We start from the raw sequence: 18647 nt of genomic DNA on the forward strand, positions 1-18647 counted from the left end.
GCATGAATAAGTGCTGTGAAGTTTGATGAGTGAGCATGTTGGGTTGGTATTTCATTGCTCTGGGACTGAGGGTGGTGCTGGGTGCACACTTATTTAAACAACAACAGTGATGCTTTTTGCCTTTTCTCACCTTCCTTGCAGCTGACTACATCGTGATGCAGTTTGGCCGAGTGGCTGAGGATGTGTTCACCATGGACTACAACTACCCAATGTGTGCACTACAAGCCTTTTCCATTGCCCTTTCCAGTTTTGACAGCAAGCTGGCTTGTGAGTAAAGGGGCGTGGGTGAGCATCCTCTCGAAGGAAGCAGTTTGCCATATGATTCCCAATTCCTGCTGGTGTCGCTTATGGCCCATACTAAAAAGGTCAGGGAAAAATGCAGTTGTGGAGGACCACTCTGTTGCTGAAGAGAAAGTGAAAGGAATCTTCTAAAAATTCAGGACATTCAGGAAATTATATTTTCCTTTTTTTTTTTTTTCTTGTCATATTTTTCTGGAAGTGACATCCAGTTTTTTGTAAATAGGAGTTGTCTCTCACGTCCCTGGTTATGTTATGGGTGTGTGCCATGATGTACTGTACCGTGGCTCCAGTAGCACCATGACAGTGGTGTCTTTTTTTAAAATCCAGAAAGGGCGGGAGCGCTCCAAAAGTTTCTTTTTACATTTAAGAATCATTCCGAGGCTGCAATCGTACCTCAAGGTTGCATTCCTGCATCAACTAATCAGAGCTTCACATCATGCAGCATAAGAGAAAGATGAGGAGAAAAGATGCACTTTTTTTTTTGATTGTGCAAGGATCTCATGTAGTATAAAACCAAGTCTGAAGGTTGAAAACCTCTGCTGGACTGAACTTGATGCATTGCTGTTGTACATGTAGTAGGGCATGATGAATTTTAATTGCAGTAGGAGGAAATGGAGAAGTGGAAAGCACAAAATAATGTTGCACAAGTCACTTGAATTCTAAGCTGTCATTATGTTTTAACATCTACATGCTTTTTAATTTGTTTCAAATGGAAATGTATTTGCAGTACTGAAAGGGAAAAGGAAAACATCTAGATGCCAAGAAAGCATAACTTATGTTGAATTTGGCATTTCGTGGGCTGGGAATTTATATCCTTGTATTGCTGTGGTAATTCAAACACATATTTTGTATGAAGTGATATAAACAATTGGATAAAGGCACTCTGCAGAGAATCTTATTATTTTGAACAGGCTGTGTAAAGCTGAAGAAGGTAAATGGAAATATTTTATTAAATTTGTCTGGCCTTTTGAGCTTTTACAATTTGTTGATCGCATTTTTTGAACTTTGAGCAACAACTACTTTTCATATTTATTTCCCATTGTAAGAATGCTTGAAATCGATTGAAACTGTGTATGTTGTTCTCTGATGTAAACGTGCCAGCTACTGAGCTAAATCCTTCTAGGCAAATCTAGTGTATGCTGCATACAAATGAGACACTGGCAGGACACAGAATAGCTTAAAATAGTGCAGATTTTGCTTTTCCTTTTTTCTGCTCTATCTGGAATATATAAACAAACATCATTTCGAAACAAAACACAAGCAAAAGAACAAACCATTGTTATCTTCTCTCCTGAACGTTTCAAAAGCCAGGAGCTGCAACTCAAAAGCACATTGTAAAACATCTTTAAAAATAATGTTCTTGCTGCCATTGTTCTGAGCAATGTTGTCCAGAATGGCACACAGAGTAATAGAATTTATATGTTCACCAGAAGGGTGTGGAAATGTGAGTGAAGCAGTAGCTGTGTTTTATACTGTGTGTATTCAGGCCCTCATTTTTATTCCTTATAAACTCTTGCACGGCACAGCCAGTGATTATGCAATGTAAAAATGAGATCAGATCTGATTGTCTCCTAGTTTGACAGGCCCTTTTTGAGTGTAGGGGACAGGCCATAAACCTCTCCTTAAGGTCGTGCCATTTGGACTGTATCATTTCAACTAACAAAGGAAATATGCTCTCTTCACCTTTGCCTTCAGCTCTCCTTCCCAGTATACAGACAAAGGAATTTCAGATAACAGATGAAAATAAATAATTGCCAGCATTTTTTCTAATCTTTTAAACAATCTATGGGAAGAAAATCTGCTGGCTTTAAACAGTGTTTTGTTGATAGACTCAGCATGTCAAATATTCTTTAATTGGCAGGAAGCTCAGTCTTTTTTTGTTTCCCCTCATCTTTTTGCAAGGGGCCTTTCCATCCCATAGTAAAAAAAAAAATGGAAAGGACACCTTTTTTTTGAGAGAAACATTGGTTCCCTCCATGAATGATTGAAGTGCTGAGTCATCAGCTGCAGGGCAGTACTTTGGCTTTGCACATGGGTGCTTTGTTTTTCTCTGTAGCTGGTGGTTTCCCACAATTTCACATCCCCATCTGTCGTCTCACTTTGAATTTAACAGGGAATTGCTTACCTCACATCAGCCTTTAAAAACTTGCTCCAGTGACCACCAGAATTTTTTGTTTGGACTACTGCAAAAGCAGTCAGGAATTCCCAGTGCTGGTATTTAGGTGTGATGTGGATTTCAAGAACTCTGCAGCATGGGAATGGCTGAATCTGCATGGCTTGAATTCTGTGCCTTGCCAGTCACACACGCTTACTTTAGAGCCTGAGAAAGTGGCACCTGACACAGTTCTCTGCCTCTGTCCATGCACAGCACTGTGTCAAAGAGCTGAGTGTCTCGTGGTGCAAATACACAATCTGCTGGCTTTGGTGGTGGAGTTGCTTTGGAAGCGTTATTTTTAACCCAGATCATAACAATGGTCTGACTCACATCATGACCCCCCCCAGGGAATTGGCTCGAAAGGAAACTCATGTGCAGTGAACTCCTGCACAAGGGTGAGAATGAGGGGCTGGGGAAAGGCTGCAAGTTCAGCTTCTTGGGGACAATTTTGCTGCCAGCACATTGTGTAACTTCACTCTCACTGCATGTTCTTCCCAGCCAGGTATTTTTTTTTTAACCTGTAACCATGCCAGGAGGAAAGTGGTGACTCAAATTCCCATCACTTAACAGAATCCTACAGGGCCATCAGCCAAGGAGCTGCTGAGGGAAAAACTCCCCACAATAAACTGAGGTCACTAGAGGGGGATGTTAACCTGAGACTAAGAATGAGGAACTCTCATTAAATCTGGTTCAGTTAGAATGGGATTTGCTCCTAATGCCTTTTGCCAAAACCCTGATTTCTCACTATTGTTGTGCTGGGTACTGGGTTTGATTCACTTGGCCTTCACCATCTGCTCTGGAAGCAGTTTCAAAGGTTAATTTTGAATCTCTATGATTTCTGATGGATAATTTTTGCTGGATATTTTCTGGTGAAGGTCACATGCAAGGTGATACCACAAACTTTCCAGCACATCTCTAAATTTTGTCCTCCTAACTTGGAAAAGTCAAACCAGCTTCTGTCTTAACACAGAGTCATACCTGAACTTACATTTTCTTCACGATGTTACATTTTCTTCTCCACCAGTAATAAAATCTTGGTACTAGTAAGGCACATGCACACAGAAGTAACCAAGGAGTGGTTAGTGGTACACTCCTGTTGGTAACTTCTGCTGGGCCTGCATTCAATGTGCAGCAGGGCATGACCTTGTTTACAGAGTGTGACAAAGAAGAGAATGGCCCCGAGCTGTGTATTTCCTTCACACAGCCTGAGTGAATGTTTGGATACAGTAGATTTAATGTTATTTAAAATCCCAATATTGATGATTCTTTGCATCTGCTGTTGGTTTTGACAGAGTTGTAAACAAATTCCTTGCCTGAATTGCTTATGGGCAAATGCTGCATGCTTTAATGAGAGTTCTTAATCTAACTTGTCACTCTGTTTACATCAAACAGTTTCTTCCTGGCCCTTTATCTAATTTTCTTCATCTGTGATGTTCTGTTCCTTCTCATTCTCTTTACAATTCCTTTATCTGCTTTTCAAGGATGTGCAACTCAGAAGTGTTTGACAATATTGCTCAGTGATCTCTCCACAGATGAATAATGCCTTTGGTGCACATTCAGTGATGCTCCTACAATAGAAGCCTTATCAGAGAGGTGAATTTGGCCCTTTGGCTCTTCAGTAGAGTAAATTAACACATTAAAAGGTAGCAGATAAAAAAGCTTGCCTAAAATATAATCAGAATTTTTCTCAGTAAACATTCAGTTTCCAAACCATTGGTTGCAAATCAATGAGCAGAGCTGTCCACAAGCCTGGAGGCAGGCTGTTAGATTCCCTTTGTAGTGCTGCCTTATTTTTCTTTTTTTTTTTTTTTTTTCCAAAGGTTGGAAGTGATTTTGTGAACTGAATTGTGTTGGTGGCCTAAAATAGTTTATTTTTTAGAAGCTAGGCATCACTCTGTTCCTTTTGTAGGATAATATATAGCACATAAAACAGTAATGTCGTAGGCTCTTGTTATAAACTCTGTTCTTAAGAAATCAGTGAGAATGGTTTTGTAATAATTACTGGGCAAATCTCTTACTATTCAAGTTGCCTTACAATAGTGCTGGAGTTCCCAGCTGGCTGTCCTCATGAGGTCCTAGCACTGAAGGAGTTGGATTGAGAAGGGCTCTGTAATAAAATCTGGTGGCTGCACAATTGAAAAATATCATTGTGGAGTCAAATGACACCACAGAGTTCCAATGCTATCAATTCAAACTTTCTGAGGTTTTGCTCCCTTGTGGTGAACAAAGGAGGGGCTTTAAACAGGCAGAGACACCAGTGAGCTCTCTAAAAGTGTTGGCCATTAAACCTACTTTTCTGCTATTAAAATCTTACCCCTGCCTGGGTGATGCCCATTAAAAAAAACCAGAAAATCAATCAAATCCTTACTATGGAAAATCATTCTCAGTCCTTGTATCATAGCTTTTTACAAATTTTATTGTTAATTAATTTGTAATTTCACATCAGGATAAAACAAGGATGGGGAAAGGAAATTTTTGCCCTGAAGGGATGATGAGTCTAGACCAATATCAGATTATTTTGTCTTTGTTCATTGTAGTGGGACAAGACAGGGGGTTGCCTGGTGTTCTGGGCAGAGAAGGTTTCTCCTAATGTATTGCAGGTGTCAGAGGGAAGATTTTGGGGTTGATCCTGTGGCATAATAACTATTTGCCCCGTATTATCCCATTGCTCTCCTAAAACATAATTTGTGAGATTTTTTTCCTGCTTTTACAGAAGCCTGGGCTCACCAATCAGATACCTTTGCTTGGCAATTAAGGACAGCACAGCAGTCACCTTTATTAGAATTCTGGGCTGATGACTCAGATTTCTCAGAAGGCCTCGTTTTGATTACTAGAATAAGGTAGTTTTATACATATAAATCTTGCAGTAGATTTAATCTAACTGTAGATGCAGGCTTCTCTTGTATGTGCTACTTAATGGAATCAGGTTCCTGTTGTTCCTCATGTACAAAAAGTACCTTCAGGGTTCTGCTCTGTGAGTGTTTGAAATTAATTATGTAGATATTCTTCAGTTCTTTTTGTTGCTCGCCAAGGAACTAAGAAAAGAATTTGCACAACTATCTCAATGCTTTGGTGTTTTGCTATGAACTATAGCTCAGTAGCTGATACTCACAAATGCCTGTATATTGGATGAAAATGCATTAAAACTTATTTTGTATGTTGTATTTTATTTAACTGCCTATACATTTTCAATTCCCCTCTTTCAGTAAGGGTTTGTTTATCTACACCTTCACTGAGAAGACTTGAATCAAGTAGCTTTCCTGAAACTCTTTCATGGAACCAGTACTCTGGTTTGCTGAATGGCTCTAGGAACAGGACACTGTTCAGAAAAATTATGCATACATTTTTGAGGAAAAACCTTCCCTATTCACATCATAATTGGATTATGCAATAACACTGGAAGCTTATCATGGTTCTGTTTAAGTCTGCAATGGCAGTTTGAAAATTACTCTGACAAAAGCTTGTTAAGCACATGAACTGTAACAAAGTCCTACTTGACAGTCAGAGCCTCACAAGTACCTTGGATACTCATGATCTGTTCTGTGCTTGGGTACAGGCAAAAAAAGTCCTGAAGAGTCAAAATGTGTGTTAAAACCAGCACAGGCTAAATCACACTAGGCTGATTCAGCACTGGGGATTGGGTCAGCTGGGCTTTAATCCCAACAGAGTGTCAGGATTTGTGCAAGTCTTGGAGCCTCTTTGTGCCTCAGTTCCAATGAGTTGGATGGAACTCCTGATTTTTGGCCTGGTTGTGCCCATCTCTGTCCTGCTGAGAGGATTTCCAGGGGTGCTTTGAGGCTGGTGGGTGACAGTGGCGTTGCTGTGCTCAGAACCCAATTTAAAGCTCCCCGAAGCAACCGAAATACCAAGTTTTTTGCCACCTATGTAGAAACCATGTAACTAACCAATCTATTAGGATCAAATCTTGATGCTGTTGAATTCTGTGGAAATCTTGTCAATGATTTAAGTGAGGCTTCAATTTTTTTACCTTATTTTTGGTTACTAAAAGTGCAGAAAAAACCAGCAAGGACAAACCATCTCATACGCTATTCCTTCTGGCAGTGTGTGGTGTTGGTTGTGTTTTACTTCCCAGCATCTGTTGTTTTAAAACTATTATTCCTGAGCACATTGCAGAGGTTCACTTAATGCAACCACCTATTTAAGGCTTTTATGTAGCAAATTGAGACACGGCAATTGTGCTGCAAATTGCCTTTTGTATTTTTGTTTTTTTCCTTTCCCTTGGATGTGACTCAGTTGTTCAGAACTGTTGTTACTGCCCACTTTGACTCTGTCATGCACATCTGATTTAAAAACAATGAGCCTCATGATTTCTGACTACCTTTATACTCACCTGGGATGTTTACAGCGTTTCTCACATTTCACCCTGCATTTGTGGCTTCTTACTGAGGCTGTCCCAGTTGGCACAATGCCATTAGGAGTAATTTATGAAGTGTAAGAATAATTCTCAAAGTAACAGAATGTTATTTTTAAACATTTTTATAAATGTTAACATTAAAGTCTAGCTAAGTTTAATGCTTATAGTTTGGATGAAATTGCAAGGAGATTATTTATTCAAAATTTTCTTTCCTTAAGCTGGGTTTGAAGCTTGAGCTCGCATTGAGAAGATTTAGTAAGCTTTAGTAAACTTCTGATCCTGCAGCTCCATGCAGACTGCCAGACTGACTGCAGCAATCTGTCAGTGTGATGAGGACACACTAAGTGATGAGAATCCCAAAGTCCTGGCAAGAGTGCACTTCCTAATTCTCTTAGGCAGTCCTGAACATCACGTAGGAAATCGTGTACCTTTCCTATGTTGACTTACCAAATAACAGCAGGAATATTTTTACTCCATTTGAATTTTAAACTATTTTTTTAAGGCCTACTATCTAGATAAGTGTAATCTTACCATTTAGTCTTGATGTGCTGGAAAATCACATAATGAGGTCACTTATTTTGCCAGTGCAGAAAATCTCACCAGTACACAGAACCAGTGTGTTGGGTGGGCTTTGGGCACTGCTCATGGAATCAGTAAGGCTGGAAAAGATCTCCAGGATCATCAAGTCCAGCCTTTGATGTTCAAACAAGTTTGTGAGCCTGGCACCTTGTAGCAGGAGGCCTTCATTCCAGTCTGGGCCAGCAGAAGATAACCAGTTATTACCATCCTGTTTTCTTCCCTAAGGACAATCTCCTGGCCTTCTAGAAGTAGAACTTTGTTGATCCTGATGTGTCTTTAAACATTACAGCATTTTTTAGCTATTTTTAAAATGTTTTCAAAGATGTGGTTGAAGCTCAAATGAAATAGTCTTTTTAGGTAGTTTGAGGTGTACCAAGCTGACTTAGTTGAGAAGCAGCTGCTTTTTCCAGCAATTTCCTCAGTTGTTATACAGGCAGAGCTTGATAGTCCTGCTGGAAAAACACAACATAGCTATTATATTTTATATATATATTTATCTTAGCATATTATATAATAATATGCTTTCCTTGGGTTTTGCCTAATGAAGCTGCTGGTTTATGCACCACATTTTTTTCTGATGGGCAGTGTTTCTAGTGCTGAACACAAATAGAGCCATGTTTTCTAGTAAAGGCTCTGCCTCATTTCCTGCTGCCTTACATGTGATTTGATATTTGTTACTAAAAATACAAACTTTTCAGCCAAGAAAGAAAAGGATTTCTAGGCAAAATCACTGTGCTGTATGCCTGGATTGGCAGAAGGCTTTTTTTGCCAACCAGCAATGTTATTATTCCTTACTATTCCAGCTGTTCCCATGGGTGAGCACTAGGAGACAGAGGGTCTCCATTTTGAATTTTATCCTGAACTGTTTCACTTTAGAATACTGGAAAACAAAACCATGTGACTACAGTGTTCTCATCAGGCAATTAAGTTGCACTGAAATCGAGTTTCATACAAATTAATTTATGAGAATGACCCTAAACAAACATGGGAACACTGAGCAAATGTCAGGAACTGAAAAGTTACTCAACAAAATATTTAAATCAAGCCCACTGAGTTTTCCTAAGTTAAAAAAACAAAAAAAACCCAAACCAAACAACAAATTATGAGGCTCTATTTCATTCCTAATTGTAGTTAGTTGGGGATTCAGTGTTTTATAATGCAGACTGAGACAAAACTCTGTGTACTGTTAATTCTAACCTCTGTTTTAAAGTAGGGCTGCAGTAGTGATGCAGTAGTGATCTCTTACAAGATTTCTAACAGTGTCATGTCAAAAAGCTGATTTTGGAATATAACTCTAACTGAGGAATTCTCAAGAGTTACTGAGTCCAGTATTACTGTGACAAGGTTTTTGTTGGTTTTCTTTCCCAAAAAATCCCCAAACCCCTGTTTTCAAAAGCACTGTTTATTCTGTCTTTTGGACTACCCTGCACAAGTCCACGAGGTTGAAATTCCTATTTGGTATCACTTCAAATACTTTCTTGCAGGTGGTAGATGCTTTTCAGCTTCTTGGTAATCTGTGTTACTGGAATTCCTTGTTTTGCTTTAAGTTCCCTGATTTTAATTTTTTTTCCCCACCTCATCTATAACCTTCTCTTCTTTCAAACATGTGCAGGTTTTTCCATATGGGGACACTCCAGAACACTAAGTCAGTGAAAGCTCTATAAAGTCAATATCTGTGAATTAAAGTGTGTTAAATCCCTGTGTATATGTTCTCATTTTGAAGTAGGGTGGCCTTCAATTCTGGTTGCATAATCTTCCACCTGGGGATTCATCAGCTTGGGCACTTCAAGGTCGTTGGGGAATTTTAAAGTGCTGAACAGGTTTCTGACCAAGCCCTGGTGAACATGTAAAGGGATTCACCCCTCTGCACTCTCAGGGTGCACTCTCACTTAGGAATTACTGTACCACATTTTTTGGCTTCTTGAACTGTACCTCAAAGCTGAACACCTGCACAGTAGAGGCCACATTTCCCAAATCCTGTTTGCCTACTGCAGTAGTTTGCAGCACTCTGATTTATTGCCACCTGTGTGGTGAATTTAAGCTTCCTGACAACAGTGTGCTTTCTATTTGGGATTGTGTGGCTGCCAGGATGCTTTACTAGTGTAGCAGAGCTTGACTCTAGGAGCGTGATGTAAATGATGCCCGTAGAGCTAGGTTTATTTTACAGTGCCCAGCAGAGGGTATGCTTGTTTCTCAGAAAATAATCTTCCTTTCTCTTTTTCTTCTTCATTTCTATCTGCCTGGATCTGGAGGATGAGAGCCCCTCTTAGCATTCATGCAAGCCCTGTCAGAAAGGCACACACAGCGGGTTTGTCACGGAGCAGTGCAGCTCATGCTCACTGTCACCCTGCTCTGTCACAGTGCATGTTTGTCCCCGTGTGCTGTCCCCTACCTTGTGTGTCTGTCACCAGTCAGAGGACACGGCTGCAGAGACCAGAAAATGCTGAACCGAAGCCATTAAATTACAGCTCTCCAATCCTGAAGAAAGAGCTCCTCCTGAAGGCAAAAACGGGGACCTGTGGCTCTTTAAGTTATTGAACTTTGCTTGTGCTCGCGTTGCATTTCAGAAGAGAGCACCTTTTTGTTACACTGGCTCTGTTCTGAGCCCTAAGCCCAGAAACAGGCAGCACAGAACCCAAGGAGTGCTGTTGCAGAGAAGCAAACCGAAGTGCAAAGGAGCTCCACTGGAGATGTGGAGGAAGTCCAGCATGCAGGCCAGGCACTGGGATGTGCTGGGAGTGGCAGGAGGGTGATTTCCTGGGCACACTGCTCAGAGGGAGTCAAGGATTTCAGTGACATGATGGTCACTGCTTATGTTGTGTTATACTGGTAAGAACTCTGTTTCTCATCTAAACTACTCCATTTCTGTACAGACTGCTTCATGATGTCATTTTCGCCCATTTATTTCCGCGTAACCAGTGTTTCTTTCTAACTTCTGTTGTGTCTCCATAATGCCACACTTGTGTGTCCCTGCTAGAATCCTCGTGTCTTCTTGTCTTTGTTTAAATGTGGATCACAAAAATTGGGCATTACTGGCATGAGCACTTCAGAAAACTGGATTTGGAAGGGAAGCCAAAGTTTGCTCTTACATACATCCCATGAAGACTTGACACTCAAAGTGGGGATCTGGAAGACCTGTTGGTGAAAAATGCTCACCTTTTCCATTAAATGTGCTGCCAAATTCAGTGATGTCATCACTGCAACTCCACAGAGCATTTAGAAAAACAAAACCTTGCCCCATAAAACAGGACAGAACTGAACCTGCACAAGAACTAACAAACCATAGAGAGAGTCTCCCAAAGAAACAAGGTCTGCAAGAAACAAATCCCTTACAGTGGCTTACTGAAAAACATGTATGAAAAAGACAAATATTGGAGCTATAATAATTTTTATTATCTTAAAAGTGTAAGCATCTTTTCTGGTGATTGAAACTATGTTTATTTCAAATTAAAATCCTGTGACAGTGACAGGAAAATGAGGTCCTCTGACAGTATAAAGAGGACGTAGATATATGCCCACAGGATTGTCAGTATCAAGTGTGGGATGGGTTTAATTTATGACTTTCCCAACATTTTCCAGGTTTAGATGTGCAAACATTTGTGCACACACATACAAAGATGGACACAGTCTTAAGAACACTCCTTTGGTGATACCTTCTTTCCCTTCTGTTCACAGTGACAGCATAAATCATGATATTGATTTGCCTTGGGGTTAATCATTGCAAAATATCTCTAAAAGATTCAATTATTTGAAACTTCTTTTAAAACCATTTTGAGCAAGGGATTTTTTTTCTGTTGAAAAGGTTACAAAAAAGTTGTTCTCTCTCATGCTTTCCATGTAAGTATCTATTACAGAGAACCATCTGCTTTTCCTTTGAGCTGACTTTTCAGTGGGATTGATCCACACAGTGAGCCAATTTCTACCCCATATCACAAGGCTGGGGCTTTTGTTCCTCCTTTCTCCTCATACTTAAGAGCAGGGAAACAAAACAAAAAATGTCTGTGGAGGATGTTTTGTAATGTGTTGCACCTCTAGAAGAATCTCAGAAAGTACATACTCTAGAGGTGGTTCATTTCTAAGAGTTTCTAGTAGCCACTGAGCTGATTTTGTACTTTCCAACACTGTCTTCATCCAACCAATGACAGTCTGAAGGATCCAGTGTTTGGGAGCAGTTGTAGAAATACCCATTTTAGAATATGTTTGGACAATATCTGCCTGTAAAGAAAAACAGCCTTTGTTTCTGACTCGTTTACTTAAACTTCAAGAAGTAAAAAATGTGCTACATGAATGTTTCTGTCCCTAGAAAATGAAAAAGGAGATTAATTATTTTATTTTATTTTTATTTTTTTAAATTCCCACAGCAAACATTTACCGATTCATCTCTTTGCCTTTCTTAAATAAACTGATGTTATACAATAGAATTTGAATATGTTATGGTCCATATTTTCTTTACATTAAATGGGGTTTTAAAGAATGGGATATATCAAATTTGACAAACAATGACCTAATTCTGAGAACTAACATTTAACCAGACATGTTTTTTCACCATAGCTGTAACATGTCATGCACACAAGACTGTCTTGGCCTGTTTTGAATAGTCAGGCATTTCCCTTTTTGTTCAGACTTTAGAAGAGTTTTAGATAAACCTGCAAGAAAGTGCTTTTGCAAATTAAATTTTTTAAAGAAACTCTTTGGTATTCTGGAGTAAATGTATTTATTTACCAGTATGTGCAATGACTGGTTTTTGTATCCTCACATAATTTACCTGGTCTGTGTCATACATAGAGGCTCCAGTGTTTGTGAATACAGAACACTGTGCAGAAATATTAAACTTAATTTGTTTGAAACAACCATGTCTTTCCCTACCAAAGGTTGGAAACACCTCAATAAATTACTTTCACTGGATATGGACTTATTTAACATAAGGAGTTTCCAGTGCTATTGAAACTGTACTTTTACAATTTCCTCTGTCAGGAACAATACAGTTTGGGGAATCTTGCACTTGGGCATGTGTTTGATCCCAACAGAGAGGAGGAGTGCTCTCAGAGCACTATCTAAGCCATCCCAGCAAGATCACTTAGAAACAAGAGAGGTGTCTTTTTGCTCCTTAGAAATCTGTACCCCCACAAAGAACTGATGAACCTCCAAAGCTGAGAAAAATCACTTGACCAACCTTTCCAGCTGTGTTTGGGATGCTCAGTCTGTCTGATCTGGTGATGCATTCATTTGCTTTGAAATACGTGGTCAGTATAAAACTATTGATACATAGATGGTTTTCTAACTCTTACCTGGTTTCTTTGCCCCAGTGTTTGTGATACATGAGGTTAGAAACATAGAATTTTACTATTTTCTATTAGAATGTGTAAGTAAGTATTTAAATAGAAGATTATTGCACTAGGTTGTTCTATGTTCTCAAAGGTAAGCATAGTTTTCTTATTCTTAGTTGAAAATTAAAAATCCAAGGTATGGACACTAATTGCTAATGCAAAGAGTTAGGTCATAACCTTCTAAGATATTTATCTGTTTTTCAAATACTATCTGATAACTAATGCTTTTTTTGGGCCAGCAGTGATCTTACTTTTTGCTTTTTTCCTGATCCCATGGAATGCCCGAAACAATCTGTAACCATTCTCAAATATCCAGGCAGAACTAAGCCCGTTGGAGTTTTTAAAAATCTAGTTTTATAATAATCTTTTGTTCTAACAACACATACTGTTTCTTTTAGCTTTAACAAAAAGTACAGCCATTTCATTTGCCAGGTGGGAAATACCACAAGTACAGGAGCACGTGCTTTTAAGGAGCCTGACTGCTTCCAATGGGCATCCATCTGAGCTTCTGACTTTTTCTCAAATTCCCAGCTTTGCTGATGTTCTGACTTAAAATTTTGATTTACATTTAAAGTTCTCTGAGAATCCTGATTTTGATTAGCTAAGCTCTCATTCAAATTATGAGTGTTCTCTGGTAGAAGTGAGCAGTTAATACCTGAAAAGCTGGAGACACACACTTGATGGTCCTTTTCTAAAATGCTTCTCCAAATAGACATTTCTGTTTCAGAGAGGGGAAGGCTGAGGCAAAGGGTGAAAAGGAAATACTGTTTAAACAGGAGGAATCCCAGTTTGAAGGCTGCTGGTGAGCTGCTATGGGAGGCAAGGCTGGCTACATTCAGAGAGCACTCAGTGGTCCCCGGGGAGGGACTGCCAAGCCATTGACGCCTCAGGGATGAGCTCCTGAGGCTCTCTGACACCTTGCTGCAAAGAAACAGGAAGCCTTTAGCTCTGTCACAGGTGCTAAAAGTAGCCCTAACAACTCCTGAGGTGTAAGGGATTAGAGCCCTTGCAAGGCACTTGTTAAAAGGGAGTTCAGCTCTTTTTTCCATGTAAAAGGGGGGGTTCAAGTCCTTCTTAGTGCTTGAAACAATGGGAAATAGACCTGGCATTGAAAATGAGACCCCCTTGGCTGAGGTCTTGCAAACCTGGGAGAAAATGTCTGGTACAGCCTAATGATTCTGGGAGCAAACAGTAACACTGTGCCAAGAGGATTGGGCAACTCCCATCTGGGGAATAACAGCCATCACAAGGAATACAAATCCACTTTCCTGTGGTGGTGTCCATGTCATGGATTCCCAGGTTACATGGATTATTGGTAAGTTTGGAACAATTGCACCTGGCAGTTGTGGAGGTGAGGGCAGTTGGTGGGCCAGACCCACAATTTAGGGACACAGATACTCTGGGGGCTGGGCTGGTGGGGTTGGCATGAAGCAGGGCTGGCTGGTGGCTCTGGGTGTGGCACGGGCCCTTCCCAAGGGTTGCCCCAGCTGTGGTGGGTGGCATTGCCATGGGCACCCCACCCTGGCTGGCACCCAGCATCTGGCTTGGAGCTGGTGCAGAACAGGGGAATCCAAAAAAGCAGAGTGTCCCAGAGGCCCCTGGTGGGTGTAGATGCCTGCCCTGTGCTCCTGGGTTTCTGCCTCAGAGTGTCACAGTTCCAGTGTCACCCTGGGAGTACTCACCAGTCTGTGACAATCCAGGGAAAGCCTCACAGTGGGCTGTGCCTGTAGCCACAGCAGGGCTCCAGCACATCTCCTGCCATTTCCTTGGAAATACTGGGGAGTGATGTAAGGGCTTGGCTGAAGGCTGGGATCAAGCTGACACTTGCCCAGGCTGGTCAAAGCCCCACTTTCACTGGGCCACCTGCTCCACCACTGCTGACTGGGGGCAGCTCCCTCAGCCTGCCCTTGTGTGCCATGAGCCCCAACTCCTCACCATCTCCAAGGCCTGGGCTGGGCCTATATCCCACACATCAGTGCCTCTCCAGGGCTGCAGAGACCAAGAGGGGACAGAGGAATCCACACACAGTCACCAAATCCCAAAAAAGAGAGGAAGAAAGATTTTTTTGCGGTTATTTTTTTTTTGTTTATTGGTTTGGTTTTTTTAAAATTTATTCCCCAACATTGAAAACTTCCTGTGAAATGACCTCCATGTGGAGGCCAGCAGTTCTTCCTGGCCAAACTGCCCTCTGCTGCTTCTCCAAGGAAACAGCTGCCCACATTCTTGGCTTGGTCTGCTAATACCCTTTATGCAAGGCTGACTTCACTCATCCATCAGGGACTGTTGTTGTCCTCAGACTGAAGCAACCCCACCTCCAGAGCCCAGGAACCTCAGTGGCCCTCCTGGGGGTAAATCCTGTCACCTCAGCACAGTAGCATGGTGAAAGCCAAGTCCATTCATGTCCTCTCCCTGTGGCTCAGAGCAGAGGAGCTCCAGGAAGGGTGGGGTAGGGGGTGAGAGGAAGGGCTCATACAATGCATGGCAATCAACAAGTTATTATTGATGCCAGGAGATGGAATGGGTGAGCCAGTAGGACAAGCCCTATGTGGAGGCTGGGACTCCATAATATTCCCTTGCAAAAAAGAAATTCCTAGGACTCCATGCCTTATGATAACTTTACTCTGTTTAAAAAAAACTAGTCTCAAATTGTCGATGTTATAGCTTAAAAAACCCCCAGGATGTAAGGTGGCACCGGCAAAGCAGGATGTGGGCATGGAACTGGAAAATTTCTTAAAACACACCTCCTGCTTAAGGGGTCCCAAATAAGGAGGGTGACAGCATTCTCATCCTTGCTGCTTATTTTTCACTGAGGCAGGTGCGGATTTTGATCCGCCGGAATTCCTGGAGGCACGCACTGGATGTCGTTCCTTGCATGTTGGCAATGGCTCTCATGGTGCAAGGGCTGGTGCTCCTCCTTCTCCTCCTTCCTCTCCTCCTCCTCCTCCTGCACCGCTGACTGCCATTTTTCAGGCCCTGGGCAAATGACTCCCTCTTTGGCCGCTGCTGGACATGTCTCTGTGCTGCCCCACGTGCAGGCAGGTGGCCACCCAGCTCCCAGCCCCGGTGGCTCCCTGGCAGGCCGATGTCCCTGGGCTGCACGCCGTGCCCTGGTGGGCACAGAGCCAGGCTCTGCATGGCCATCACCAGGGAACTGAGGGCGGTGGCACTCATGGCAGAGCAGTGGTTCTGTTCCTCCTCAGCCTCCTCCTGGCATATCCCTTCCTCTTCGGCCATCACTGGAAGGGGTGCTGCTGCTGTCCCTTACAAAGGCTGGCTGCCATGCACCTCACTGCTCTGGCTTCTCCTCCTTCCAGACATTCAAGGGCCTCAGAGCGGGGTGGACAGAGGGGCACTGCAGAGGGCCCTGCTTCTATAGTGCCAGAGCACTCAGGGGACTGGTGACATCACAAACAGCCATGGTGACAGGGCCATGAGCGTGGCCTAACACATGGGGTATGGTGGGCCTGAAAAGAGCCCAGATATGGGAGAAGCAGCAGGGTCATGGGGACTGAGGGACCCTTTCCTGGGGCCTGTCCCACTTGCCATGCTGCTTGTACAAGAAAGGCTGTCCCTTGGGCACAGGGATCTCCTGCCACCTCTCCTCAGGAGCCCTTGGCTCCAGCACCCTCCTCATCTCATACCTGGGGTGCTTCAAGACTTCAACCCTGGCAACAACATTCCAAGAGCATAAAAACCCAACAGGTTTCCAGGAAGAAGGAAAAGCCCACCAGCTACCTTCAGTCTGAGGGTCTCCCTCCTGCTGTTCTCTCCTTTACAGACAAACCTTATCACTGCTTTTTTGGTTTTAATCTCTAGGGATATTTTTAGTGCTGTCACACATTGTGGTCCACTTCCTGTAATCATCTGGGAATTTCACCAGGGCTAAGGCAAAGTTAAAGCACAATTCACAAAGCTTGAGTCTTGCTCACACAAGTTACACAACATGGATTAGGCTACCGTTCCAACAACACGGAATAACAGGGAAAGGAGCTGTGGGGTAGCACAGGAGCTTTATGGATTGTAGTGACAGCAACTTCTCAAGCATAGAGAGCAATGACAGAGTTGAGAGAGCCATGTGTGTGACTATGATCTGCTCTGCTGACCAGTTAACACTGAGCTAAGAGAAAGAAGGCATATTTTGTCCTTCAGCATCCCAGTAAACTCATGTATATATAAGGATTTGATTAACTCTCCTAACTGGCAGCACACAGATGTTTTTGAAAAAGTCAGAAGAGACATTTGGTTAACTCTGGGATGACAAAGGGTAAAACCAAGGATGGCTACTTCGGAATTGAAAAGGAACAAGTCATAAATATCTGCTCCAAAATACAAGGCTTCAAAAATCAAGGACAAAGCACTGTTGGCAGCATCATGGTAACCATGATGAGTGCACAAGAGAGGTACTGGCTTCCAGTTCAGACAGATGATGTGACTGGTACCACAAGAATGCAACAGGTACAAGGAGATGAACACAGAGAAGTCCTCACTGGGAACAAAACCCACGTGGAGGAGAGTTTATGACCTCTACCTTTATCATCCAGACAGCATCCACTGTTGTCCCTATTAATCAAGTACTTTGGTGTAGCGCTTTCTCAGTGTGCCTGTCCCCTCTGAATCACTGACTTTTTGCCTTTCCAGTGCTGCATGTTCAGTTTCTGACTCCACAGACAGGTCTTCTTGGCTTGTCTCTTCTACTTCACTGCAGCTCTCAGAGTGGAATCCAGCATTCTCTGCTATGACAGCAGGATCCTCATCACAGCAACAGCAGCACTCCCCAGTGCTCTGGCTGGGAGGAAGGTCACTCTCCTCCTCCCTGGTGACACTGACATCATCCTTTTTCTGCATTAAATCCTGACCCATTCCTGTGGTGAGATCACTTAGCAGGGTTTCATCATAAGGATACTCCTCATCTTCCATGCCCTCCATTCTTTCTGCCAGCTCTTCTGGAGAGGGCTGGCTCAGGTCAGGGTAATCTACAAGGATTGTGTCCTGTTTGCGCTTGAAGCATTCGGAATTATCGTAGACAGGATAGGTCTCTTCTGGATAACCTTAGGAATAAAGGGATATGCAGCTTGGAGTATTACCAGCTTTTCAAAGTAGTCCTGACCTCAGTGGTGGATGCAAAGTTGGCCAGGACAGTTGTTTTTTCTACTGCTAGTGCAAGTGTCAGCTCTTTAATGCCATGTACACTTCACGGTATTAAATCCATGGCAAGAATGTGCAAAGCATGTCTTCTTGGGAGATGATGAAAAAAAAAATCCCTTATTTTTAGGGAGCCAGGATATGGCTCCTGACTTTCAGGAGTGAAAGCTGAGCTTTGCTGCAAGCTATGGGGGCTAAGAGGTAAAAATGGTGTGTCTCAGATCCTTAAATCTTCTTTTTTTCTGCCTATAGATTGACTGATGCATGGTTTGAACACTTGCTATAAACAGCATTACTGAGAGAGTTGAAAAAAATCAATGACTTTGTGCATTTCATTTTAGAAATAACATCATAAACTTGACTTCATGAACAGAGCTCAAGGCTACTGTTTATACTTTATGTTTGGGATCATTTTTGAAAGCTTTTTAAAAAGAAAAAAAATAGATCTGTATTTAAAGTTATGTTACAGAGCATCTCAACTAAGATATCTTGAAAACACATTTATGTATCAGGTAAACACCAAGGAATGGAAAGGACTTAAAATAAAGACATTAAAATAAACAGTTTTTAAAAGACTTCCTGGAGTTGACTTCTACCACATTGGAGCTAACAAAGAGTGACTAATCACAAGTAAAAACTGTAAGTTATCTAAGACATACTGCTTCTGATTTCCAAGGATTTTATGATTGTCCACAAATCCAGCCCAGTACAGAAAGGGAAAGATAAAAACCCAGAGTAGCCAAGCCCCAGCAGCAGATGGAGCATATGT

At 42.0% G+C, this 18647-nt stretch overlaps 2 protein-coding genes across 11 annotated transcripts in view; one reads left to right on the plus strand and one right to left on the minus strand.

Annotated features, from left to right (window-relative positions):
• TUB (TUB bipartite transcription factor) overlaps positions 1–10678 on the plus strand; it is a 141932-nt gene extending 131254 nt beyond the window's left edge. For 7 of the 8 annotated variants that reach the window (XM_033062455.1, XM_033062458.1, XM_033062456.1 and 4 more), the window contains one exon: positions 142–5624. In XM_033062455.1, coding sequence (XP_032918346.1) covers positions 142–275 — 134 coding nt within the window. In that variant the 3' untranslated portion in view covers positions 276–5624. Of the gene's footprint in view, positions 1–141; positions 5625–9661 lie in introns of those variants that run through there. The other variant, XM_033062457.2, reaches the window with a different exon arrangement.
• Positions 1–18647, minus strand: part of RIC3 (RIC3 acetylcholine receptor chaperone) — a 34810-nt gene that overhangs the window by 3242 nt on the left and 12921 nt on the right. For 2 of the 3 annotated variants that reach the window (XM_033062464.2, XM_033062463.2), the window contains exon 6: positions 4272–17784. The exons of the other annotated variant lie outside the window; for it this stretch is intronic. In XM_033062464.2, the coding sequence (XP_032918355.1) occupies positions 17300–17784 (485 nt within the window). In that variant the 3' untranslated portion in view covers positions 4272–17299. Of the gene's footprint in view, positions 1–4271; positions 17785–18647 lie in introns of those variants that run through there. 3 annotated transcript variants of the gene reach the window in all.

Source organism: Catharus ustulatus, chromosome 6 (genome assembly GCF_009819885.2).
Source record: "Catharus ustulatus isolate bCatUst1 chromosome 6, bCatUst1.pri.v2, whole genome shotgun sequence".
Taxonomy (NCBI): Eukaryota; Metazoa; Chordata; class Aves; order Passeriformes; family Turdidae; genus Catharus; species Catharus ustulatus.